This window comes from Channa argus, chromosome 1 (genome assembly GCF_033026475.1).
Source record: "Channa argus isolate prfri chromosome 1, Channa argus male v1.0, whole genome shotgun sequence".
NCBI classification, from domain to species: Eukaryota; Metazoa; Chordata; class Actinopteri; order Anabantiformes; family Channidae; genus Channa; species Channa argus.
The window spans coordinates 27,776,131-27,802,624 of record NC_090197.1 but is presented as its reverse complement, the minus strand read 5'-3'; the positions used below and the strand labels follow the sequence as shown (position 1 = coordinate 27,802,624).

The following is a 26,494-nucleotide window of genomic DNA, read 5'->3' as shown; positions in this document are numbered from 1 at the left end:
GTTAAGTCTCAAGTGATCTGTTTTCATGGGTGGTATAAACCACTTTCCCCAAAGCCATGTGGCCAAGCACTTGAGTTAGTTAGGGTGGTGAGGTTCAATGGGGGAAGTAAAGGTCAAGTGTAAGGAGATCAATAATCTTTTTAGATCCTTATGTTGTCATTGCCAAATATTTTCTGCGATAAAACTAAGACAGGATCAGACAGTGTCAATTCCTCCTTCCATGGTTTTATTTAAATCAAGTCAAAGTCCACTAAACAACGTTTCCTGAACTTAAACTTGGCATTGCCTCCCTTTCCTTCAGAAAGGGGCAATGGTAAAACTGAGCAAGGCCAGTTCTTGGTTTTACAGCACTGAGAACTGGGACATAGCTGGCCAGTGCTGATTCACACATTTTAATGACTGATGGACTGAGGACACTGTCCTCCTCTCCTGAAGGAAGCAGACATGTGCACTAGGGACCATCTACTGTGTTTACTTGGATTAAATCCGGTATAAAGAAAAAAAACTAAAACTCCAAGAGAAGCTTTGAAGCATGAGCTTCAACTCATGTGTCCTCTTTGTTAAGGGATTTTTGTGGCTAATTAATTATGGGCGTCCTCAACCTTATGTCCAGCTCTCTGGATGTTTTCTCAGTGGTTGTATTTGTGTTTTATTATTGAAAAAACAGGCCTGTTAATGAGACTGTTATTGTCACTGTGTGAATGTCCAACATGAGGAGTTTAAAAAGAAAAGTGAAAAAAGCTGCAGATCATAAAACAACTTTAACCCATTATTTATGTCTATTACCATAAATTAATGAATGCCCCTTCCAAATAAAGTGCTTTTACTTCAAATACTTTAAGTAAAATATAAATCATGTACTTAGTTTTATATGACTAAAACTGTAAGTGGGTCCGTACATTTTTGTTTGTATGTTTGTACCGAATGTTTCTGCACAGCTGAATTATAGAACGAGTATCGGTCTGTCCAACCTATGGGTAGAAAGACGCGTCAATATAAATCGTCCGTACATGCGTTTACATACGATTTCCTTATAATAAGACAATTTACGAACACAATGTATTGACGTACGTCAATTTAAATACTGACGTTAATCCCCCCTTCATTAGTCGAACCGTTGATGGGTGCCAAGCATAAGAAAGTTACATGACTGAGATAATGGAGTCCACTGATGAGCGAGCGCGAAAAAAAAACTCGACCGATATCATCTAAGGTATTTAAAGCAGAGACCAAACAACATGGTGCTCTGGGAGCTCTGCTAATTGTTTGACATATTATGTGCTTGAATTTCTAAATGTAGATTGAATCACATTCCTTTAACTTGAATGGAGCTAATCTCTAAAACACAGACCCCCAGTTAAGACTGGACTAGTATATGTTTGGGGAACAAAGTCTGCTGTGGATCCTGAATGTGCCAGAGAAGTGAACTGCAGTGGTTTTGTACTGACTCCACCCGAAGACCTTTGTTTTAGATTACACCCCTCTCTCTGTCAGCTCATTTCCTACCTGAATACACTGAATGCAAAATGACATCACACCACATGGACTTTTTGGGACGCAGCACCATCTTGTGATCAGTGTGGTCTGTTTGCCCACTGCAGTGGTTAAATGAGTGACCTGCATATTTTTTTGTTCTGCTAAAAAGTTGTTTAATATATAATATATATATGTTATACAACAGGAGCTAAAGGACCACAAACAAATCCTGCTGGGATAGACCCTGACTGCCCTTAATATTTTCGAAGTAGAAAAGGAACTAATTTGCATTAAAATAAAGACATGATTGAGGATAAAATAAAGGTGACATACAGTAGAGGTTTTATGACAGGTATACAGGTAGGAGGGTAATGTGCCATCAGGAAAGAGGTAAGTGGAAAAGGAGACTTGGTGGTAGAACAAGGAAGTTCAGAATTGTTAACAGAGAAAGAGGTTCGCTAAGTAGAAGTGGGACACTGAGAGGACTGAAGAGAGTAGACAGGTTAGTGTGACTAAAGATAAGGATGGAAATGTATTGACAGATGCAAGGAGTGTGATGGGAAGATGGAAAGAGTACTTTGAAGAGTTGATGAATGAGGAAAATGACAGAGAAAAGAGAGGAGAAGAAGTGACTGTGTGGAGCAGAAAGTAGCAAAGATTAATAAGAGTGAAGTGAGGAGGACGTTGAAGAGGACGAAGACTGGAAAGACAGTTGGTCCTGATGACATAGCTGTGGAGGTATGGAAGTATCTAGGAGAGGTGGCAGTAGAATTTCTGACTAGTTTGTTTAACAAGATCTGGGAGAGTAAGAGAATGCACAAGGACTGGGGGATAGGTGTACTGGTGCCCATTTTTAAGAACAAGGGAGATGTGCAGAGCTGTGGCAACTACAGAGGAATAAAGCTGATGAGCCAAACAATGAAGCTGTGGGAAAGAGTAGTGGAAGCTAAGCTAAGGACAGAGCATTTGTGAGCAATATGGTTTCATGCCTAGAAAGAGTACAAAAGATGCAGTATTTGCTTTGAGGATGCTGATGGAGAAGTACAGAGAAGGTCATAGGGAGTTGCATTGTGTCTTCGTAGGAGCTGTATGAGGAAGTCTGGAGTGGCAGAGAAGTATATTAGAGTGGTGCAGGACATGTATGGCCGTGGTGAGGTGTGCTTTAGGTTTGATAGAGGAGTTCAAGTTTGAGGTGGGTCTGCATCAAGAATCAGCTCTGAGCCCCTTCTTTTTTGCTCTGGTGATGGACAGGCTGAAAGATGAGGTTAGACAGGAATCCGTGTACCATGTACTATGATGTTTGCAGATGACATTGTGATCTGTAGTGAGAGCAGGAAGCAGGTGTAGGAAAATCTAGAGAGGTGGAGGTCTGCTCTGGAAAACAGAGGAGTGCTTCTTCCTGCAGCCCCTCCACAGATGGATGAGCAGACTGAGCAGGATGAGGACAGAGGATTGGACATTGCTGACCAGGGATTCCAGCAAAAAACTTGAAGTGTTTTATTCAGTTATTTACTTAAGCCACGGTGGTTGTTATTGCTATGGGTCAGACATTTTGGTTTGTACTGTTATTGATCATTTGAACATTGTCATCATGTGGAACCTGGAAACTTGTTATGAAATTCTTGTTATGAAACACTAAATGTATATTTGTGTATTTATAGTAAATTCCAAAATAATATATTATCATTGTCAATTAGAGAATGAAATGATTCCGCCTTCATGGTATTTGTTTTGATGTTTAGACATATTGTTCCGCGATAATTAGAACCTTTTCTTTTACATCAGTCAAAGATTGCACTACATTATAGTCATTTCCATAATCTGAATTGTAGTTTACAACCTAGGTGCAAGTGTTTTTACAGTATATAATTGAAATTGTAATTTAAATGACAGTTATAGGTTTTGTTTTATTAATCTAGCTATTGTAAATGTGCTTACTTGTCAATTGAACGTTTGATTGATGTTTGCAGAGCTGCCAGGCAGCTCTGACTGTTTCCAAATTCCAGAAGTTGTAAATTTTCCTAATACTGTCGAAATAAATTCAGAATAAGCACAAAGCTCATCTCTCTTTGTTAAAACTGAGCATTGTTTGCTTGTATAAAATGGATGAGAAATGTCACTGGACGAATGCAACGAGGGGTTCAGTGTTTCTATTCACTGTGAAGTCCACATTGATGCTGCTTAACTGATCAGAAGCTGGCTTATAAAGGGATAAATGTGATCACAACAAAACACATGAACCGTATGCTTTGGCATTTAAATGATGCTCAGTAGGTACAAAGGGGCCCAAAGTGTGCCAAGAAAATATCCCCAACACTATTAAACCACTAGCAGCCCAAACTGTTGATGTGAGGCAAGATAAATTCATGCCTTGATGCTATTCATGCTCGTATTCATCCTGTATACCTCGGTTGGAACTAGCAGTTACTTTTGCCTTTTATCATCTTGAAGCAATCTAGCCATTCTCCTCTGACCTCTGGCATCAACTTGTCATTGTTACTCAGAGAACTGCTGTTCACTGGATATTGTCTCTTGTTCAGACCGTTCTATCTGAACCCTAGAGATGGTTGTGTGTAAAAATCCCCTTGAATAAACAGTTTGTGAAATACTCTGTGCAGCACAAACCACCGTGCCACATTCAAAGTCACTTAAATCACCTTTCCTCCCGGTTTTGAGCCACACTTTAGCATTAATGCATTGAGTTGCTGGCCTGGGATTGGCTCTTTAGACATTCACGTTGAGGAGCAGTTGAACAGCACCTGACTGCTCGAGGACCTAACGTTTCCTGATCGCCACTCCAGTCCAATAGGTGGCGGCGATGAACCTATTAGCTGGTTGCACACTGTCAATAAAAAGTACAGCGGAAGAAGAAGAGGTGTTTTTGTTTTACATTTTAGAGCTGAAACTTCTAGTTTGTGTCGCCTGTGTAAAGATTAACGTCTGTCAGCCTGCGTCGGGAACAGTCACACGGTTACCTACACGGGACAAGCACCGTAAAACACCTGGCGAACTGTTACTGCCGTTGCAGGGAAAATGTCTACGGGCTCCGGGAGCAGAAACACGAATACGGAACCGTGGGGCAGTTTCGATGACAACCTCATTCAGGTGAGCTAACATGCTAACCAGCTGACTAACCAGCTAACTAGTGTCCTAACGAGACAACTGATTCCAAAGTTAACATGCTACCTGGGTAACTTTGTAACAGGACGGCTAACCTACTAACATGCCTGTCAGACGATTTAACGAATAGCTGCTAACATTTACCAGCTAACCAGTTAGTGCTGGGGAGCACGTAGGAATAACTACATTACATTTGTCCAAATATATATTTTTTAATTAGGTTTTCTGCTACTTTATACTTTTCACTTAATTATATTTAAAAGTAAAATAAGTAATATTTCGTTTTTCCTGTACTGCATTTGTTGAAGTTGTTGCAATAAGAAATATACTCAACAAATAAATTATGTTATGGAAAATGATGGTAGCCAATGCAAATGTCAGGAAAGTACATTAACAAAAGTAAAAACGAATTAATAAAATGTCCCACATATCTAAATAAACTGGACAAACAATATGAAAATGATAAACCATGCTGTAGAGAGAGAGAAATAGATAAAGAGAGAAAGATAGATCATAGTTTCTACAATTTTTTTGGTCACTTGAATTGTATTTCAGCTCAGCTCTCGTCTCTGTTTTTGTTTTGATACAAATGATACAAAACGAAAGATGTTAATAAAATAGCTCGTCACAAATTCCCCCCCAATATACAGGGTGGGGGCTCGGCCGTCATCGACATGGAAAACATGGACGACACGTCAGGCTCCAGCTTCGAGGACATGGGGGAGATGCACCAGAGGATGAAGGAGGAAGAGGAGGTGGCAGCAGAGGCAGCTGCCACTGAGGAGGACGATGGGGAGTTTCTGGGTATGAAGGGCTTAAAAGGTCAGCTGGGCCGACAGGTGGCCGACGAGGTAAGTCCACAGGCCCAAGTGGAGAATCTGAGGTATATTTAGTACCACTAAGTTTTTTTATCAGTGTTCCTCCTCCTTAGCTAGAATTTTAGTTTACAGAATGACTAAAATTATGAATTAGTTCAGCTGCTGATTAACTTTCTGTTTATTGATTAATTGATTCAGATTTACTGTTGGTATCACAATTAATGCCTTAGAGTGACTGTTTTTTATGGCTTTTATTCTGAAGAAGGAGCAGGAAGTGTAGCCATGTTCTTCTGGTACTTTAATTGTTGACTCACTTATGTGATGTGTGCAGGTGTGGCAGGCAGGAAAGCGTCAGGCATCAAGAGCCTTTAACTTGTACGCCAATATTGACATCCTAAGGCCGTACTTTGATGTGGAACCGCTGCAGGTGCGCAACAGGTAGGAGCCTTCACTTCCTGTTTCCTTTCAGCTGTTTCTTTTTTTCTGCTGTGTCTCACTTTGATTGCTTACTCTCAGGTTGATCGAGTCCATGATACCTTCCCGCATGATCAACTTCCCACAGGTAACCATTCACTTCCTATCTTGCCAATGTAATTGGTCTGCACTCACTATATGATTTCAGTTTGACAGTCACAGTTTCAGATGTTTAAAATGAGACTGCCCTAGGTTTTTGGCCTCCTACATTTAGTTTTTTCCTCTGCAGAAGATTGCAGGGGAGCTGTATGGTCCTCTGATGCTGGTCTTCACACTGGTGGCAATCCTGCTGCACGGCATGAAGACTTCAGGAACTGTCATAGTAAGAACAAACATCAGCAGATCATTGTTCTGGATTAGGTGCTCAACTGATACGTGGTGTATTTCTCTGTATTTCAGAGAGAGGGTACTCTGATGGGTACTGCTATAGGAACATGTTTTGGTTACTGGCTTGGTGTTTCCTCGTTCATCTACTTCCTGGCATACCTGGTTAATGCCCAAATCACCATGCTGCAGATGCTGTCCCTGCTGGTCAGTACTCATACTTCATTTGTACTACATACAGTACAAGATGCTGTCTATGCTGGCCAGCATCAGTACTGTGACTATACAACAGTATATACATATATACATAATTACAACAATCACATGTACAGCACAGAGTACACAATCGGTATTAGTCCCATATAAAGTGATAATCAATAATAATTATTATAACACAGTGCATGCATTTAATGATTTGTATACATGGTACTTGATTGTTGCATTAAATGATATGTATACATGGTACTTGATTGTTTTAGACCTAAAACTTTATTATCAATCTGAATCTGGTTGTCAGGGTTATGGTCTGTTTGGTCACTGCGTCGTCCTCTTTGTCACCTACAACATCCATTTCCACTTCCTGTTCTACGTCCTCTGGCTGCTGATCGGTGGGCTTTCAACGCTGCGTATGGTGAGGACTACACTTCCCATCAGCCGCTGTTCACTTCATAACTGTACAATAACCTGGTTTCCTGTTTTGTCCCCTCTCAGATAATGGCTCTGCTGTCTCGTACAGTAGGTCAAACTCCACGCCTGCTGCTTTGTGGGACCCTGTCTGTGCTGCACATGCTGTTTTTGCTCTACCTGCATTTCGCCTACCACCGCATTGTAGAAGGTCAGAATCTACACCTGTACAACCAGCATTCACTATGAGTGTAAAAGTACACGTTTGTACTGAAGCGTTTCTTTGGGTTCTGTGTTGAAGTGGTTGTTAGCAGCAGGCTGTTTTTAAAATCTGAGTTTTATCTCGGACACGTTAAGTGAAGGACTGGAGCGCAGTTAAAACAAAGCAGAATATGGTGCGGTCCATTTACCTGGGAAGTTGGAAGTTGAAACTTGGATTGACGTCACACCCAAGTTTATCAGCTTATGTAGTTTATCATAATAGCAAGGTTTATAAAAACACACTGGGTTGTATTTAGCCCATTAAAATGCCGTAGTATCATAGCCACAGATAGAAGTTGGACAATACTGTGTGTAATGAGACCGAAAGTAAACAGAAGTGCCAATCACTTTACATTTCTACAGCTTTCACTCTGCTGATGATCATTCCATTGTCATTAAAGTCTGTGTGGTAACACTTCTATTAAGTTAATTCTAATTCTAATTGATTGAAAAGACTGAAGGCTGTTTCACATATGAACTCAAGACATGGAGCAGGAGATCGCCCCAATAACAACCGTTTAAAAATCCGCTTGATTTCTATGAGCGATCAGTGCATACAGGAGACAACATAATAGAAAACTTAAAATTTGGGAAACTGTGTTTTGTTTTCAGCACATTATACAGCTGAGCATCTTATAGCTCAGTTGTCAAGGCAGTCATCCTTAGACCACAGGGTCAGTGGTTCGATCCCCGGTCCCGGCTATATGTCAAAGTGTCTCTTGGCAAGACACTATGCCCAGCTGTGCAGTGCTGGTCCAAGCCAGCACAACCACTGCAGGGTTGCGTCAGGAAGGGCATCCGGCGTAAAAACTGTGACAAATGCTCCACTGTGGCGACCCGGAACTCACGGGATAAGCCCGGGATAAGTTGTGCATCATGTGATTGCAGATATAATAAATACATAGGTTACAAACCAGCGTGCAGTATGTAATACAATTATTGTGCCTCTTTCTATTTTGTGATGATGCTCTTGTTTTGTCTTAGTCCAAATCCAGAACACTCCTTTAGTTTACAGCAGTGTGCTCTTTTGCCCCTCACTAAAAGCTCAAACTCTCATCCAGAATGTGACATGTTTAGTTCAGCCAAAGGTTTTACACAAGATGGTTTGACTGCTAGCAGAGCCTATTGGCATCCTCTCACACCGTCAGGCAGTTCTACAAAAAAAAAGGCCAAAAGAGAGAACCAATGAGAATTAAAATAGCCATTCTCTGATCGGGTCAGTGACTCTGGTCTCGATCTGGACCCAAAGAGGCTTGTATCTGGGCAGCAAAGTGTATCATGTTAAGTCTTATTTTTCGCTGTTGCGGTAAATGTTAGATTTCGAGGCTCGGTAGTAGTCAGAGGTACTTGGGTCAGTGGTTTTCAGCGCTGGTTCTCAAGGCCCACTGCCCAGTTTGTTTTCACTTCCCCCAGAATCTTTTCCACTTTTATTCCAAAAACTGCAATTTCAGTAAAATGCTCATTCTGTGATTTTAAAATTGTTATTGTTAGTAAAGTATCTTAAAAGTGTCTGTGTCTGTGTCTGTGTCTGTGTCTGTGTCTGTGTCTGTGTCTGTGTCTGTGTCTGTGTCTGTGTCTGTGTCTGTGTCTGTGTCTGTGTCTGTGTCTGTGTCTGTGTCTGTGTGTTCCAAAGTAGCTTCTGCAGCAGCACTTAAAGCTGATGGATGGAATGACCATCAAATGTTTTATTTCTATAGATTTATACTAAGAAATCCCAAATGTTAGTTGTCACACAAGCTTATAATAAATGACAGGGGTTTTATGTTGAGTAATATATATTTGTGTATGGCTTAACCCTCTTACTGCTCCCACCACTACATGGTAGAATCTCAGAAACCACATAATTTACTGTATCTGATGTCTCATTTCCACTTTTCACACCTTCATGGTGATGTCAGGGCTGCTGGACACTCTGGAAGGACCCATTCTGTCTCCCATGCAGCGGGTGGCCAGAGACGTGCCCGAACTGACGTTCAACACCACAGTGAAGAGTCTGGGGGCCCTGGTGAGGGCCCACTGAGGCCCCATGCACACACTCACAAATCAATTATCTGTTGAAGAACTTTATTTCTGGGAACCTACAGTGACAAAATCCTCCCAATTCAAACGTCATTATGTGGTCCACAGAAAGTTTGTAAGAAGACTTTGAGACTTTTTTCTGTTTTCTCTCTTATGTGTTGATGTCTGTACACTTTGATTCTGTCTGTATGTTTGTGTTTTTTAATTATCTTCATGTTCGGATGTATTTATAGTTTCTGTGATGAACTCAAATAAACTATTTGGGATCTGGTTGGAGTCGGATTTAATATAAAACAGCTGTTTGGTGCTCTGATGTTTTATGCATTTTATTAAAAAATAAATTCTGTGTTTAAGATGAGGTTGTTTTTTGTTTTTAGTTTTGCCCACTTCACCCATTTTAAACAGGATTGCAATAACATTAGAACCACCTCTCCTTATAATGTACTCCAATAAGACTTCACTACCCACTTTGACCTCAATAATAAACACATACAATAATGAATACTAGTAATGATGATTTTTTTTTTTTTAGGTTTTTATGAACTTGTGCCCACAAGAAAAAACGGAATGAGAAAATATGCCGTTAAACCTTCTACTCACGGAACCTTGCTTTATTTTGTAACTGCTACTTAAATTTAGTATGTTCTCCCCTAACTGCTGTCTGTCAGGTAGAACAAACTCTATTTCCCGCCCCCTTCCTGCACCAATCATTGGCGCTCACAGTCGGACGCCTGCTTGTTCCGCAGCCAATTGCAGCGCAAAACAGTTTTTTTTAACCTGCGAGACCAATTTTAGGGCAGACGGTTTAATGTAGTGAAGCGGATTAGACGAAGACGTCAACAGCGCGGGAGGAATCTTCTCCTTTGGAGTCAGACTGAAGAAACCACTAGAAACAGCAGTAGAAACATGAAGATTTATTTCTGCGGGAGCATCCGCGGAGGCAGAAACGATGTGCACGTTTACCGGAGGATCGTGGAGAAGCTGAGGAGCTACGGGACCGTGCTGACAGAGCACGTGAGCAGCAGCGAGCTCACAGACAGCGGTCAGAGCTCACACGCACGCACACACACTCCGGTTACCTGCCACAATGTTATTTCCTGTGGGCTGATTACTGTGATGGAGGACCAGGGTCAGCATAGCTGTGAGCAGCTACACAGCAACATGTGATACACTGTGTACAAGGGTGGTACAAGTACACAAATTCAATGCTCGAATACAAATGCAACTACAAACGTAATAGTACTCCCCTAAGAAAAGAAAAAGTATTTTAATAATCGCTAATTATGGTAATTTTGGTAAAACATGTACAGTAATTAATAAAAACTAAGGGTCAGACGTCACAGTTGGCAAAGTTGGAGCTAATTTTAACATCTTTATCAGCTGGTTATCCCATAATGATAAGTTCATATTTTGATAAAAAACACAGTTTTCTATCAAAACCACCAGGTGGTATTAGTGTTGTGAGTGATCAGTGTACACAGTATTACAGACAGTAACACACAGCTGATAACTAGTTTGTGATAAGGTTAATGGACTTAATTTGTGGTTGTGAATGTGTTTGTAGAATGCACACAAACCTTGGTCCTCGTCCAGCCCCTTAACAGTAAAGCCCAATACAAAAAATGTGACAGACTTTAACCCCTTTCTCAGAGTTGTGACACGGTTTCCTGATGATCTGCAGGAGTTAAAACTTTTTTTATCTTTTGTTGGACTGGCAAAATTTTCATCCAGATCATTGAAAGATTCAGTTTCAATGATGAAAATATAATCCAAATAATGTTTTTTCTAAATAGTTTTTTAACCAAAATTGGCTAAACTGATGTTTAACTTCGTGAACTGACTGTTCACTGATCCAGGAGGGACAAAACCTGCAGTATTGTCAATAACCTCAAATCCCTATTCATTAGCAGCTTCACATAAACCACAAAACAAGGGATCTGTTTAAACAAAAAATAGAACAAATAGAAAATACCTGGCCTGCACTGACCTGGAGTCTCCTCTTCTCATCAGGGGTCAGTTTGGTAGAAAAATCATTAATACTGATACTAATACAGTATCAGTATGAATGATTATTATAATACTGCTGGTTCTCATTTGTAGATTTATGTTGTAGCTCCACTTGATTCAAACTGAGGCTCAGTTACAATCATTGTATCAGGGATTTACAATCAACAGACTGTAAATCCACGTGACCGATTATTTCAGTCCCATTCGAATCAACTTTATTTATATAGCGCCAATTCACAACAAAGTCATCTCAAGGCACTTTACAGAATAAAGTCAAGACTATAAAGATGTATTGAGAGAACCCAACAATTCCCCCTTGAGCAAGCCCTAGGCAACAGTGGAGAGGAAAAACTCCCTTTAACGGACGAAACCTCCAGCAGAACCAGGCTCAGGGTGGGCAGCCATCTGCCTTGACCGGTAAGGGTGAGTGGAAAGTGGAGAAAGAAACTGCCAGCAGTAGACTACCTGCTTAGCAGAGGGAGAGGAGGGCAGCGGATGAGTGACAGGTTTCTGTGTTCTTTTTCAACCTAACCCAGTGATTAATGTCTGGGTTGTTTTTAATGTAAATTTGTTGTTTAAAGTCAAACAGTTGAAACAGTTTTAGAGGAGTTGATTCATCTGTTGTATGATAATTGCGGAGGATGATGCCGTGGAATTGTGCTGTGTTTACAGTAAATTAGACCAGCATCATTGATAAAGATATGGTAAAATAAATCACGGGAACTCCCCAGCTGAGTGTGTGTACAGTCAAATCAGATATTCTTGTTCCTGCTCTACAAATAATTTTTATATCAATTAATTCTAATCTGGTTCTGAATTCATTTAATTTGCTCATTGGATTTGCTGTTAAATTGTAGGTTTATGAAGCCAAATAGAGAAAGCAAATAAAAATGTCCAAAATGAATAAAAAATGATACAAATTATGTTTTTTGACCGCTACGTTTGAAAGCCCTGTGAAACGTGAGGTTGGTGAATGCAGTGTGCACCTGCTGAACACACAAAGTTCAGATAAAATTAACCTGAGAACAATTTAAGTTTAACCTAAATCTGTATTTATAATGTAATGCAACTTTGCTAAACTTACTGATGTTAACTAGTTAGCTAATATGAGGTGATTGGTCATTATTATATGTTTAACACCTGGTTTACCTGCACTTCAGGTATGTTTAAACAGTGTGTACTACATCAAAATAATGACCTGCATGTGTGTGTCTTAGTGAGTGATCATGTGTTACTAATTATTACCAAGTTAATCACTTCTGAACCACTTGGAGATAAACTTCAATCTAGCTAGGTGCTCTTTAAACTCCCTCTGTTAATATGGTCACAGCTTGCTGTTCACTGCAGAAAGCTACTGGTTGGATGAATCACATTTTCTTTTACATCATTTTATAGATGTCTGTGTGTGGGATCCAAATTCACAGCTGTGCTGTCAGTTCAAATACAAACTCTAAGGCAGAAAGGTCCTGAACCAATATTTAGAGAATAAAGTAGGAATCCTGTAATTACCTTTTTTTTTCCCCCCCTTTTGGCTTATCCTGTGAGTTCAGGGTCGCCACAGTGGATCATTTTGTCCGCATGTTGATTTGGCACAGTTATTACACTGGATGCCCTTTCTGACGCAAGCCTCCCCAAATTCTCCCGGGCTTGGGACCGACTAGGGATGGGAATGGGCTGTTGGGGGTTCAGTGTCTTGCCCAGAGACACTTCGACATGTGGACAATATGAGCGGGGCGCAAACCTTTGATCCTATGGTCAGTAGGTGGCCACTCTACCAACAGAGCCACGGCTGCCTCTAATTTTACTGTAATGACTGTTTTGCCATAATTATATTAACGTTAATGAAATGATCATTAACACAATCACCGATGCAGCAGGAGGTTTGAATTTATTTTATATATGTAAACAAGTAAAGTTCATGTTTAAAAATATTTTGGTTGAAAACCAAAGCATTAAGAAACATGTGATGTCACTAAAGTGCTGCGCTCTAAATGGACAGATGTATGACATCACTGATCCTCTGTGCTGTGGTTGGACAGGTGAGGATGCCAAAACAGGAGGAGACAAATTCATTCATGACAGAGACATGGACTGGCTTCGACAGGCTGACTGTAAGTTGGTGGAACATCATCTTTGTCCTGAGTTTACTGCAGGTGATCTGTGTGTGACCTTTGAACCCTGTGCATTGCAGTGGTGGTGGCTGAGGTCACACAGCCATCTCTGGGTGTTGGCTATGAACTGGGACGGGCCATTGATATGAGGAAAAAAGTCTTATGCCTGTTTAGGCTGTCGTCTCAGCGCAGTGAGTTAACTTCCTCTTTACTTGTGCAAGTGGTCTTCTCTGTAAGCCAGTGAGAACAGAACACAATCACCAGGTGTCATATCAGTAGGCCTCTCTTCTTTTATTGCACCAGATATGAAAACTTTAAGAATTTAACACTGTTCTGTCAGGCAAAGATAAAGCTTAAGTCTGTTAGCTTCACCAAATAAGATGCTAAAATGCTAACGTAAAACGCTACAGCTGAAAAACCAAAGCTACTGTGGAAGTGTCAGCACTAAGTCAAAGTGCTGATTTTAGATTAATATTAATATAATATATAATACCTAAAGTGCATATTGCAGGTTAAATTGTTTTCAAAATGAAAACACGGCATTAACTTAAAACGGCAACGAAAACGCTTGCATACTGTCCAGAAGTTCAGGGGGAAAACCTGTCTTTTTTTCTCATAAATCCATCAAAATCTGTAACAAAATGCATTCAAGTGTTCATGTATAAGCTGCTTTGGTTTTTGTTTTGTTTTTTGAAAAAGGAGGTAGAATGGATACAGGATAGATCAAATTACTAGCATCATCAGATTTAAATAAGGTATACTTTTTGGCTTTTTAAGGTTTTTAGAAACAATGTCTTTGGCTCCACCAAGGACATGAGTGAGACACTGTAAAATATAATTAGCTGCCTCAATAACTAATAACCTACTAATTTAATCATGGCAAGCTGAACTGAACCATCTGATAAACTATGAATAAAAGCTTCATGTCATTAATTGAGGGATGTTAAATACTTAACATTCACATTTTTATTCTCCAAATGAGGGGCATGACCTAACACTGACTCTGCCACAATATGTCTTCATCTTGGTTGTTAGATTGATAACTATGATAGATAAACACAGCACTTCTTTCTCTTATCATGTGAATAGAATAAAATAAAAGGGTTTGTACAATGAAGTTAACAAAATTAAAATAAAATGTCAAATTGAAATGTTAATCCTAATAATAGTTAGAATTTAAACCTTACAATGCTAATTCTAAGATGCTAAACTTGGAGGCACTGATTCAGAGAAGCTGTACCTGAATGATTTTATACTTAACTGTCAATGTGTCACTCTTACCTTAACACTTGGTGACTGTTCTGTCTTCCCATGGCTCAGACACCTGAGCGTGTACAGGGTAGATGAACAAAATAACTTGGTGTCTTTCTGCAGCTCTGTCGGCCATGATTCGAGGAGCTGAAGACCGTGAACTGTTCGTGGTGAGAGATTACAGGGAGGACGAAGCAGAGAATGTTCTAGAAGAGTTCTTCACCAACCTTAGGAGAATGTGAAAAGCCTGCGGCTGGAAGATGTCAGCACTGTTTGGAATTTCCTGGTTTTCTACATAAATTGTTCATAAAATGTGATCAGATCTTTGCTTAAGTCACAAATGAAGAAACAACATTCCTTTACTGATAAAACACAGTGATATTCTTTCATACCTTTATTGAACACACCCTCTAATCATACAAAGTAAGCCTGGCTTCTAATGTAACAACACATCACCTGGACTCAGGTGTCAGTTTTTCAGAACAATGTTGTGTTCCTGTGTACAGACTGCAGGTAGAAAATATCTTATTCCTCTAGACTGTTGTCATATTTCTGTACTCATTCCCTCACAAACAAGCAATAAACTGAACTTTAACTAAATTTGTAGCTGAGCTGTAGTTCTACACTTGATCTGAATTCAGTCAGAGAAATAAAGGTTCTACAGAACACAAAGAACTTAAAGTAATGATGGGAGTCTTGGATAACCAGCAGGTGGCAGCAGAGAAAGACTTGATAAGACCTGAGCTCATAGACGTAAGTAGATCTGGTCAGGGTCCTGATAAACATTTAAGATCATTAAGGGATCCCTACAGAAGTATTCTGACACACTACAGTGAAGTAATTTGAAAAATGAGAACCAGGAGGTTTCCTTAAGATTACTGACAAAGTCTTTGGGACAGCCTGAGGAAATTTTCAGAGCCCAACAATGCTCCCCAAACCCTGATGAAGAGCTACAAACTTACGCAGACTCTTAAGAACACTGATGTCTAGCTATTCTTAGTGACCAGCAGGGCTCTTGACAAATCCTCCAGATTTTACATACTGACAGGAAGGTAATCCTTAATAATACCTAGTCATCAATGCATTGGTTATATTTAGTATACTGAATGTAGTTTAGGTTTAGGGTTGTTTGCCATTTCAGTGTAATAATAAACATTCAGCTACTACAAATGTCAAAGATGCTTTCAAAAGAATGTATTGGAGTAAAAAGTGCATTTCCCCCTGATTTATGGATTTATTGTCCACCTGTAGATCTAATTGTTAGTATAATTCTTAACTGCAGATATTAAATGGAAAATTGGATTTTGCCTTACAAATAAAAAAAAGGTGTTTCTTGAAGTCTTTTGAAAATGACCACAACTAAGGCTAAACTCTCAGTTCAGGTACCGTTTAGGCAACGGCATCATTTTAAAAGAAATTAGCACCAGTGCTGTAAAGTCCCAAATTATACCTATCCCAGAGAAACTTTAAGGGTCTGACACGAGTTTTAAGTAAGACGTGAAAGGTTCTAACACAGAAGAACAGAGCAGATGTTTCAATGCCTTTAGAACTTGTTGTTTCAATGCCAAACTTAAAACCTTGAACTCAGCTCAATCTCTCTAAAATTAAAGAATGTCTAACAACCCTACTACAACACTAGTTTACTGAGGAGTGCTATATGGTCCTTGACACAGAGATCTGAAACACAGACCGTAAAGAACCCTAAGGGACTAACCGAACCCTGAGAAACGTTAAAGAGCAACTGATGAAACAAAACTAATTATTGATTACTGATGATTAAAAGCAGCTGTTACCTAAAACAAGCAGATTATGACATGGTTCATTGCTTACTAATTAGTGCTGTGTGTGGTCTTTTATGAGGGTTAGTGTGTGTTCCTGTTCAGTATGTCTCAATGTAACAATGACCAAAAGAGACAAAACGTGATGTAAGAAACTTAAAACATTATAGGATTAACCAGCAGCTTAGGATCTGTCTATTTCAAGAGGTAACCTGATCTCACCTGAAACCTGAACCTCATCAACACAACAGTGTCTGCACCTTGTCAAGTCAAATATGGAGCTGCCACACACCTGGAGAAATACACCAGTGACACTGTTGACTAATTATAAGATAATTATATCAATGAAGAATGTTACAAACCAAAACCAACATACTTAAGATGAATATTCTCTGGTGGGGGCTGGGGGGTTCTTGTGATCATTATTCAGGCAAAACACAGAAACTCAGCTTCATTTAAAATATTTTATTTGTTTTAAAATATACATTGATTTACAAATTCAGAAAATAAAATCATTAGTAGTGTTTTAACAGTCTCTTGAGTTTTTAAACAGATGAAGAGAGGAACAGCTCAGGCAAACCTAAAACACCTGGCTGGGGTCAGAGGTCATGCGACAGCACCTGTGGAACGAGGTGGGGTTACAATCACCTGAATTTCACGTTAGCAACCTCTAGCAATGAAAAACAAATCCTCCTCAAACAGAACTTCCTCTGATTCCAGGTTCAGTTTTGTTACCAAAGTTCCTTCAGGTGATTCCACATCTGAAGTCAACCTAACTGTTCCTGGTGGCCATGTTGGATATTCTCAGCTTTGCTAACAGCTAATGTTAGCCGGTTAACTACTACAGTCAGTTACCAACACATCAGAATAGCACACAAGCTAGTTAGCCACGCGATCACCTGGTTGTTGTTTTTTTTGTTTTGTTTTTTACATAATTAATCTGGTTAGCTAGTGTGCTAACAAGTTATTCAGCTTGATTGTTTCTCTCTACTGAAAAAGGACCTTCAGATATTTTTTGATGACGTATCAATGAGACTACAGGATTTACAAAACTAGCAGACTCCTTACATTATAGCTTTGAACTTAATTTTTTACACTTCATCCATGTTTAATTACAATTGTTTAATGGAATCAGTGATTAGCCTGCTAAAGAATATTAGTACTTAAAGAAAAACAAAAAACAAAAACAACACCTTTATTTAGACCAGGAAATCCCATTGAGATTAGGAATCTCTCTTATCTCCCTTAATTTAGCAGCTGACAGTAGTAGGCCTACTGAAATACACTGACTGCCCAAAAATGTCAAATTTCTTTAGACACATTAATCTCAGTAATTAGACCAATGGAGGCTCTTACCTGCAGTGTATAATCTGCTAATCTTTTAGCTAACATTACAATTTTTATATAGTCTATGTTATTCATACAGTCTCTTACTGCTAATTATCACTGATCAAATAAACGTACCACTTCCCACCTGTTGGTTTCTTAGAAAAGCAGTTAGAAATAAACCATCACAGGAAGAACAATTTTTATAAATGGGCTAAACAGAACTAGCTTTCATGAAGTTATTAATGTGAACACAGCAGAGTAAATACTGTTGCTTACAGTAAAAATAAATTCAGTTCTTCATGTGCTTCATGTTTTCATAAAAATATCAATGTTGCTTTTTAGCTTATCAAGCCAATGTTAAACCTGTCATCTTAATATTTTAATTAGCAATTGATTTATATAATTTGTATTTTATGAAGCCAAAATGGTTTCCATACTTCCACACACCTAGCTAAGGATTTTATTGGTGATCACCAGCAGCATTCTTTGCCCAAATGTAAGCTAATGTTTGCTTCTGTAAGATACTTTTGTGGCTGTTTAAAAAAAAACCCTCAACCTTAAGTTTTGTCTATGGTAGCTAAAGCATTTTTTAACTAGATTTTGATTTCAAAAATCAGTGACGAGTGATTAATTTGCTCTTGTTGCAAAACCTGACCTGTGAGTTTTAAAACCACCAGGAGAAGATATTTAGTTAGTTCCTGAAGATCTTGATGCAGTCGAGAGAAACGGCTCAAGACAATCTAACGTGGCTTAGCTAATCAAGCTAATGTTAGCTCTGAGTTAAATTCATTTATGCGCGTTATGACTGCAGCTGATAATGAAAAGTTATGCTAATGTTAGTATGGATGTATGTAATCCATATTTGTGCCAACATTTAGTTTTTTCATGTTCAGAACATTTTGCTCTTAATTGAATGATGTGAACACAAATAGTCTTTTTTTTTTGCGTAAATGTCACATATTTCAAAAATCTGCAATTTATTGTTGATGTGTGACACATTTAATTTTAAAATTTAAGTAAATTTGACATGAAGGCAGCAGAAACAACATGAAATATTATATTGTTTCTAATAACTGTGACAGTAAAGTGTGAGAATAAATTAGTTTAAAATATGATCTGAACGTGTGCAGATGTTCTTCATGCTGGGACACAGACAGTCTAAACAGAATAATGTTCAGTTAAATAGTAGTTTACTAAGTTTACTCAGGGGCTACAGTTGCAAATTAGCTAAACAGCTAAAACTGGCACATTGACAGAAATGTTGATTAAAGTGCATTGTCCCTGTTCAAATAAACAAAGTAAAGTAATAGATCAACGGCTTTCAGTTTGTCCCTTCAGGGGTCGCCACAGAGGAACGGGTTCTGCACATTGATATGGCATTTGGAGTTTTTACGCCGGATGCGCTTCCTGCCGCAACCCATTTTATCCGGGCTCAGGACCTACACTGGGGTGACCCTTGATAGCTGGGCGGGGCCACACCAGGTGGGGTGGGATTCATTCCTGTGGCCTTCTGGATCCCAACCCGATGCCCTACCCATTAATCCACCAGGCTCCAAGCTAACTCAATTGTAAAATGAGAATAAAGCTGAGGTATATGTCTGATTTTATACATTACAGTTTGGGTAATGTTTTAGCATTGTGAGCATCTTACAGGTCCTGCATTTGGTCATGTTTTTAATTACTGAAAACTGCACTTTAGTGTCTTTGACAACAAATAACTATTAATGAAATGTCAAAGAGGAAAATATGAGAAAAGGTAAAAACCAGTGCAAGGATGATGAAAAGGAAATGGAATATCTTTTAAAAGGATGAATTGAATAGGAAAAATAGTGTGTAGCACACACCATTTATCTGGAGCCTTTGACAATTAACCACCAGATCCTCCTGTCCACACATTCTGACTTGGCCATCTGTGGTACAGCTCTGGCCTGACTCAGGTCTTACCTCTCTGGAAGAACCATCAAAGTATCTTGGCAAAGGCATGTTTCTAACTCTTACAGTCTCTCCATTGTGTGCCACAGGGCTCGGTTCTTGGGCCTCTACTTTTTTCAATCTCTACTGCTATACAGCTTTTTCTATCAATGATATATTGATGACACAGAGCTTTTCTATACATTTCTGTCAATTTCTCTGACATCTCTACTTCAATAATAGACATCTTTAACTCAATCTCTTCAAGACATAACTTCTAGTCTTCCCAGCCAGATCTTCAATACAACAAAACATCAGCATCAACTTAGGATTTTCAGTCATTGACCCCACTAATTCTGACAGAAATCTGGGGGTCACTATTGATGATCAATTGAGCTTTGCTGATCAGATCTTCGGTGTCTGGCACTGGTCATAACTCATCTCGACTATTGCAATGTCATGTTGACAGGTCAACCAGCAGCACAATCCAGCCCTCCAGATGATCCAAATGTAGCAGCATGTCTCATTATTCATCAGCCAAAAAGGACACAGGTCCCATTAAGTCAATGCAACAACACCTTCCTACCTGAACACAGTCATCCAGGTCTACAATTCCTATGCATCACTGAGCTCCTGGTGGTCCAATCACCACACAGATAAAGATCCCAAGCAAATTTCTTCAGCTTAGTAGTCCCAAGATGGTTAAATGAGCAACCAAACTCTTTATGCTCAGCAGCCTCACTGCCAATATTCAAAAAATGGATTAAAACAAAACCCTAATGCAACTTCCTGGGAATTCAAATCTAAAGGGATATTTGACTTTTGGGTGAAATTTATGGAAAATGTAAAAGGGTCATGCTACAGTGATATATCACAAAAGTAGGGCATTAAAATATAAGTATGCAATGGCAATTTCTTTATCTCAAAAAATCTACTAAAACAAAAACTAACAGTGGTGGGAATACCCCGATAAAAAAATGTCAATGTCTAAATGACTTGTCAATTGTTAGGTGTTGTCTTCGTCTCATAATTTCAAAATGTGAACAGCATGATGAAGAAGATGGTTCAATACAAATCTTTATTGAACCAAAATATTTAGTGTGATCAGACATAATCCATGAATCACGTTTTTAACATAATTTTTGCAGTTCATCACCTTGTTAAAGAACAGCATGTTATGCAATAAGGACTGAAACATGTGACATTCAAAAGTTTAAAGAAGGTCAAAATAAGTTCACCTGTAAAGGTTATAGTGCAGTTTACGTGAATTCTGAAATTTCCCCAAGTCAAATATCCCTAACTTTTTGTGAGTGATGTATATTAAAAGAAAAATTTCTATCTTGCAATAAATTTGTTCTCCTTTCAATTTGCTTCGATGTTTTCTCCTTGATTTATTTTTTTGCTGCAAAACAATTATTTTGCTCCTGCAAATAATTATTTTGATGGCTCAGTGGAAGGGCTATAAAAATAATAATATTGATAACTCATAATAATACAAATAAGAGAAGTAAAAAGAAAAGGAGCATTTAAAAAAAGGAGGAAGAGGAGGGATAACAAAGACAGCAAAGCATGTAGGGCCCTCTTTAAATAAAGATAAAGAAACGATAAAACTGAAGAAAGGACGTTAAGAAAAATGAGGGAAATAGATGAGAAAAATATAAAGGAAAGAAGAATATGAACAGAACATGATGTAACTGAGAGAAAGAAAGAAAAAGATGTGTTGACCTTGTGTGAGATGAGCTGTGGTCGATGCTATAATTATGTTGATGAACAATCAGACACTCACACAGAAAAATCTATTTATACACACACACTGTAATACACACCCTTTAATTTTTGATGTCCCGAACATCTGAAGACTGCATAAAATATTAAACAGAAACACACACACACACACACACACACACACACAACTACACACTTTAAAACCCTTTGTGACGTAATGACCCTTTAAATAATTTAGCGTCAGATCCTCACTCTGATAATAAAAGGAGGAGTGAGGCGGTTCTGCATTTACGTGTTCCTTTGACTGTGGGATTTAACAGACACAAAACCAAATTAAGTTTTTAATAATTCAGCTACAGCTAGGAGCAGGAGCAGGAGCATTCTGCTTTTTTTTTTTTACATTTTATTCAGCATGTGAATGGAGCCACATGCAGAAGGTTTCTCAAGGTTTTATAAAATTGCTAAATGGATCCATTTTAAAGCAATAACATAAAACTGTAATAAAGGAACAGATCATATATTTAGGTAACTCTTTAATAAATGCATGAACCCATGATGATTAAATGGACAAATTCTGTTTCTCACATTTCAATAACTGGTCTGGATCAATAAAGACTAAGTTGAAGGCAAAGGTTATTTGTTTAGTTTTCTGTGTTCCAGCATGCACTCTGTCAGACTCCATATCCCACAATGCACCACTCAGGAATCTTAGCTACAATCTGTGATTGGCACTCGCCCCTGTTTAAGTATATGAAAACACTGATTGTTTAAAAAAAACTCATCAATTAACGCTACATGATAATAATTATTGATCTTTAGCCTCTGATCATAAACGGAAGCTTTAATACAAACTGAGCTCACACTTTCAACTGAAATCTGTGTTGATCAATACTAAATCGTTACTTCTTGTTAACAATCAGTGTCTTCAGAGAAAAAAAAATCTGCCTTAAACCAGACTTTTAATCTGATCACATGCGCTGCAAAAACCTGCAGCCAAACAATGAATTCATCGATAAATCAATCAATCTATTAGTGGTCCTCAGTCTGAATCACAATCAGAGAGCTGTGATGAGGCAAAAAGCCGACATTCACCAACACCAACAACGGCCCTAAAAACTACAGCTAATGTATGGAGGCTTAGCAGTGCCAGAAATATTACACACTAAACATTTTAGTCGAATATTTTCATGAATAACTGAGTCAAGTTTGTGACATAATGCAGGTGGTTCCCAAAAACAGTGTTTCATGGAGAAGAAGTGGGGGTTGACATAGTTTGGCCAATTGGTCATAAAATGATACATTTGGAACCACTGGACATAAAGCTTATATTTGGAGACATTGGTAATATATTAGTAATTATCCCTTACTATGGCGCCAAATTCGGAATTTGCTGGCATCAGATCAATAACCTTGTTCATGATGTAAATCTAATTTTATGTTTTACTTTTTCTTTATAATTTAGACTTTAATGTTAGGTTAAATGTTAAATAAACATTTTAATAAAACTAAATAAAACTTGTTAGAACTGATGTTAAAAATATAATAAAATATTTTGTCATTATGGTGGTGTATTTCTGGCACTAATAGGCCTCTGTAGTTAATGAAAACGTCAATGTAAAAACATAAAAAACAAACTCATCCTAAAAAACAACAAATCAAATCAAAACCAAACAGAAAATGTCAAAATAGATTAAAACAAAGAAAACAACAAAAACATTACATTTCAAATGGGATTTAAAGAGAAGAGCTGCCTCTGACCACAACCCTCTGCTAGTACAAGGGGCATGGGGATTCAGAGGTCAGTCAGGTTCAAAGGTCAAATGTTTACAGCTAACCAACAAACAAATCAGATGACTAAAAGCATGTTATGACAAGAAATGAAAAAATAAAAGTCTGACCTGCAGCAGGCCCGGCGTCTTACTTGAAACCTTGCAGAGTGATAGGCACTGAAAGGGAGTGTGTTTATTCAGGTGTGTCACACCTGTTCTCTTCAAAGTAAAAGCTCCTGGTCAGGAAACAAGGCAAAGACGTCCATAAAGTTTTAGTTTGTAATGTATTTCTAGGTTTCTATTAATGTTTCGTTTTATTCTTCTCTGAAAAACAACCAACCACACACACATGCACACACAACCACATGCTTCTATTTTTGATTCAAATACTGATCATTCACAATTATTTAATCAGCTGTGCATATACTAATGAACTTCCTGTTCCACGGTCCTAAATTCGGTTTTTGGTTAAAAACCTAAAATACGGTTGGTTAAGAGAAAAATGTGCTAAATTAAATTACAGGGTGAAAGTTTAGTAATGGTGACATTTAATTCCTGTGACCGTGAGGGAAGATTGTTTATAGCTACTAATAGTTTTTACTTGTGGTGATTTTATTTAGGCTTCAAAAATAGGTGTTTTTTTGTTTTAAAAACGTCTTATTTTCTGCAATAATCCAAATGCTAATGGAAGAATTCTGTTGACCTTCTGTCAAGCACACCAGGGAAATGCTAACTTCCAGGTTGGTCTTTAAAACAGCATTTAGAGTGCTATTTGTCAAATTCCTTATTTAAATTAATCTGGTTCTGCTTTCATGCTGCTTTTGTATTACTTTTGTGTTAAAACATGTCCACAAGTATTTGGCTTTTCTTTTTAGTGATTTAACCAAGTTTCATATGGAACAAAAATAAATAATAAACAGCTTTCCTTTTGTTTTTATAAGTAAAATACTGTTTTAAACACCTTATTTAATTTTATTAGAGAAGATCTTTTATTTGCACATTAGAATAATATAAGAGCTTATCTACTGATTTAACAAAATACTGATTACAGTTACTAATTTATCATAATCAGCTGTCTACAAACTTTTGGCTATGTAGTGTATAATGTTTATTGTATGTGGACACTTATTAGTAGACACAAATTAGTGTTATGCAGTTGAAAAGTGTCCACATACCTTTGATCAACTATTGTATTATTGTTGGTAAACTATGTTGATCTTGATAAAGCCAAAACATTGTGGACATCTAACAACTACACTCTCTGTGGATAAAACTATTTGGACAAGTGGTCAAAAAACCAAAAGTATGTTGACATTCTGTTTTTTAGTGTTATACAGAATAATAGTCTATCTACATACTTTTGGCCGGCTAACGTGGTCAAAAGTATGTGGATAAAGACTCCTCTGTGTGGGCCATACAATATTTCTCTCTCTTTCTCTCTCACACACATACACGCACACACACACACAGTAGAGTATGGCTATAGCTCCTAAATGGGTGTGACCTCTGACCCCTGTGACGGACAGGTCAGTTGCCATGGAGACAGCACAGTGTGTGTATGAGGGAGGGTTGTCAGTCCAGCAGCGTGCCTTGTTCCTGGGCTCGGGTCAGGCTGTCTTTGCGGTGCAGGTGGTGGACCCCCATTCTCTTCGGACTCTTCTGGGGCCGCTGGGGAGGGGTGGCTGCAAGACCGGGGTCAAAATCCAGGAGACAGGGTGAGATGACCGGCAGGTCGTGGGGGAGAACATCTCTCTCTTCAGCTGAGCTCTCCCCCACCTCGTCCTCTAGTCCCTTCCTGTGGGTGCTGGCAGGGCTGGTTGGCATGGTGACTGCTGTGTCTCCGCTGCCCCCATCGTCTTCTAGGTCCATCAGCAGCCGCTCTCCCTCCCCACCTGAGCTGTCTCGCCCATAGTGGCCTCTTCTTCCAGGCCGGAGATCCGTGTCAGTATCGGTGTCTAGGCTAGAGCCGCGACTCGGCGTCCAGCTCCTCACTGATGACCCCTCCTCTCCATCAGAGTATGCAGCTCTGTGGTGGTCGGAGGAGGCCACCTGCCTTCCTCTTTGCAGGTCCTGAGCAGTCTGGCTGCTGAATGATGTTCGGTGGACCAGTGAGCTGTCGCACGATGGTGCCATCTTTTCTACAAACATCCGTTGCCAGTTGGCGAGGAGATCCTCTTCTGAACTGCCTGAGCTGGCCAAGACACTGGGGGCCTGAGGGGAAAAGGAACTCAATGAGACCTGTGGCCTATACTGCTGGTGAACTTACAGACATGTTGTACTAACTGGGAGTATGGATTCATGATCTGGTCCATAAGTATTTGAACAGAGCACAGGGGGCACATGCAAACCCCACACAGAAAGACTGAATCTGGTTGGGGATTCAAACAGTAACCAGTCTGCTTATGTATTGCTTTTATCCAAAGTGACAAAGATGACAATGTCTCCAGTACTCCACCACTGTCAACTCTACTAAGCAGCTCACAGTAAAATGAGTATCTGTACACACATTCACTACAATCCTCACTGATCTCACCAAAGCTCACCTGGGGGGGGCTGCTGAAGGGGCTGGACTGGCTGGATAGAGGCTCACTGGTGGCGTCCCTCTGTGATGGTGGGGTGCGTTGGCTCGATGTGGCCCCCCCTCCAGAGGAGGTGGACTGAGCAGGGCTCCCGGGGGGCAGCCGTTCGTCGTCGCTCTGCACCAGGCTGAGGGAGATGGCCTGCCTTGTGGCGTAGGTGCAGTTGGGCAGTGGTGAGTTTTTGGGGATCTTCACTTTGTCATCTGATGAAAACTCAATTACCTTGCGACCCGGGTACAGGGGGTGGGGGGGAGGGGGCATCGGGTATGGGTTCAACTTCTCAAAGGACGGGCCCCCCCCCGCCTCCTCATCCAGGCTGTTCTGGCTGCGACAGGACCCGTTCTGCTGCGATGCCTCCCGGCCACTATTCTGCCTCCCTTCGCCCTCTGTAGAACCCGTCATGTCCACGTGCACGAATACGTCCTCGGCCACGGGCCGGCCGCAGCTGCTGGACTGAGCCGAGTTTAGAACCAGCGGCTCGGGTTTCTCAAGGACCCGGGCGATGACAGAGGTGGGAACAACGTCGGCAGGAGTAAGACTTAGGGTGTCGGGGTCCTGAGGGCTGGGGCCCCGCTCTGGCAGGCTGCTCTTCATGTGTTTGTTGAGCATATCCTGCAGCTCGTAGGGAAGCTGCAGAGTTTCACACACAAATACTGTGATAACAATAATCGACCTGCTGATGCTGTATACACCTAGTTTACCTGTTTGAAAGCAGCCACAGCTCTGCATCACATCTCTGACATATGATAATGAGCATGTTTCTACTAGCAGGGACATTCCGCTGCTGTGTTTGACTCAGAGTCACTGAGCAAAGCTTCATCACAGGAAATATCACAGCAGAATCTCAGAACACCTGTTTTAACTTCAGATCTCTAAACATCTTTGAGTGAAAGGATCCTGATGTCTACTGGTCTGGCA

General features: G+C 39.6%; 3 protein-coding genes across 6 annotated transcripts in view; 2 read left to right on the top strand and 1 right to left on the bottom strand.

The window, feature by feature from the left end:
* The first annotated feature begins 4,315 nt into the window (after positions 1–4,315).
* Positions 4,316–9,471, top strand: yipf3 (Yip1 domain family, member 3). Its single transcript, XM_067511366.1, has 9 exons — positions 4,316–4,581; positions 5,247–5,447; positions 5,746–5,852; positions 5,931–5,976; positions 6,118–6,210; positions 6,288–6,419; positions 6,730–6,843; positions 6,924–7,047; positions 8,996–9,471. Exons 1-9 carry the CDS (start codon positions 4,510–4,512, stop codon positions 9,115–9,117), a joined length of 1,011 nt encoding a protein of 336 aa, XP_067367467.1. The 5' UTR covers positions 4,316–4,509; the 3' UTR covers positions 9,118–9,471.
* Positions 9,472–9,902: 431 nt separating this feature from the next.
* dnph1 (2'-deoxynucleoside 5'-phosphate N-hydrolase 1) lies at positions 9,903–15,085 on the top strand. Its single transcript, XM_067511353.1, has 4 exons — positions 9,903–10,158; positions 13,163–13,234; positions 13,315–13,425; positions 14,609–15,085. Exons 1-4 carry the CDS (start codon positions 10,023–10,025, stop codon positions 14,725–14,727), a joined length of 438 nt encoding a protein of 145 aa, XP_067367454.1. The 5' UTR covers positions 9,903–10,022; the 3' UTR covers positions 14,728–15,085.
* A 1,628-nt stretch (positions 15,086–16,713) lies between these two features.
* The window catches only part of tjap1 (tight junction associated protein 1 (peripheral)), a 36,080-nt gene continuing 26,299 nt past the window's right edge, over positions 16,714–26,494 (bottom strand). For all 4 annotated transcript variants that reach the window (XM_067511313.1, XM_067511330.1, XM_067511322.1 and 1 more), the window contains 2 exons: positions 25,541–26,206; positions 16,714–25,208 (listed from right to left, as the gene is read on the bottom strand). In XM_067511313.1, coding sequence (XP_067367414.1) covers positions 24,570–25,208; positions 25,541–26,206 — 1,305 coding nt within the window. In that variant the 3' untranslated portion in view covers positions 16,714–24,569. The remainder of the gene's footprint in view (positions 25,209–25,540; positions 26,207–26,494) is intronic.

What these genes read in the sequence shown, in the direction of transcription:
- dnph1 (XM_067511353.1), top strand. Translation starts at nt 10,023, where the DNA reads ATGAAGATTTATTTCTGCGGGAGCATCCGCGGAGGCAGAAACGATGTG. An exon ending in CAGCGAGCTCACAGACAGCG is followed by an intron (nt 10,159 to 13,162) that starts GTCAGAGCTCAC and finishes GTGGTTGGACAG; the next exon opens with GTGAGGATGCCAAAACAGGA. An exon ending in TAGGCTGTCGTCTCAGCGCA is followed by an intron (nt 13,426 to 14,608) that starts GTGAGTTAACTT and finishes GTCTTTCTGCAG; the next exon opens with CTCTGTCGGCCATGATTCGA.
- yipf3 (XM_067511366.1), top strand. Translation starts at nt 4,510, where the DNA reads ATGTCTACGGGCTCCGGGAGCAGAAACACGAATACGGAACCGTGGGGC. An exon ending in GCCGACAGGTGGCCGACGAG is followed by an intron (nt 5,448 to 5,745) that starts GTAAGTCCACAG and finishes TGATGTGTGCAG; the next exon opens with GTGTGGCAGGCAGGAAAGCG. An exon ending in CTACCACCGCATTGTAGAAG is followed by an intron (nt 7,048 to 8,995) that starts GTCAGAATCTAC and finishes TGGTGATGTCAG; the next exon opens with GGCTGCTGGACACTCTGGAA.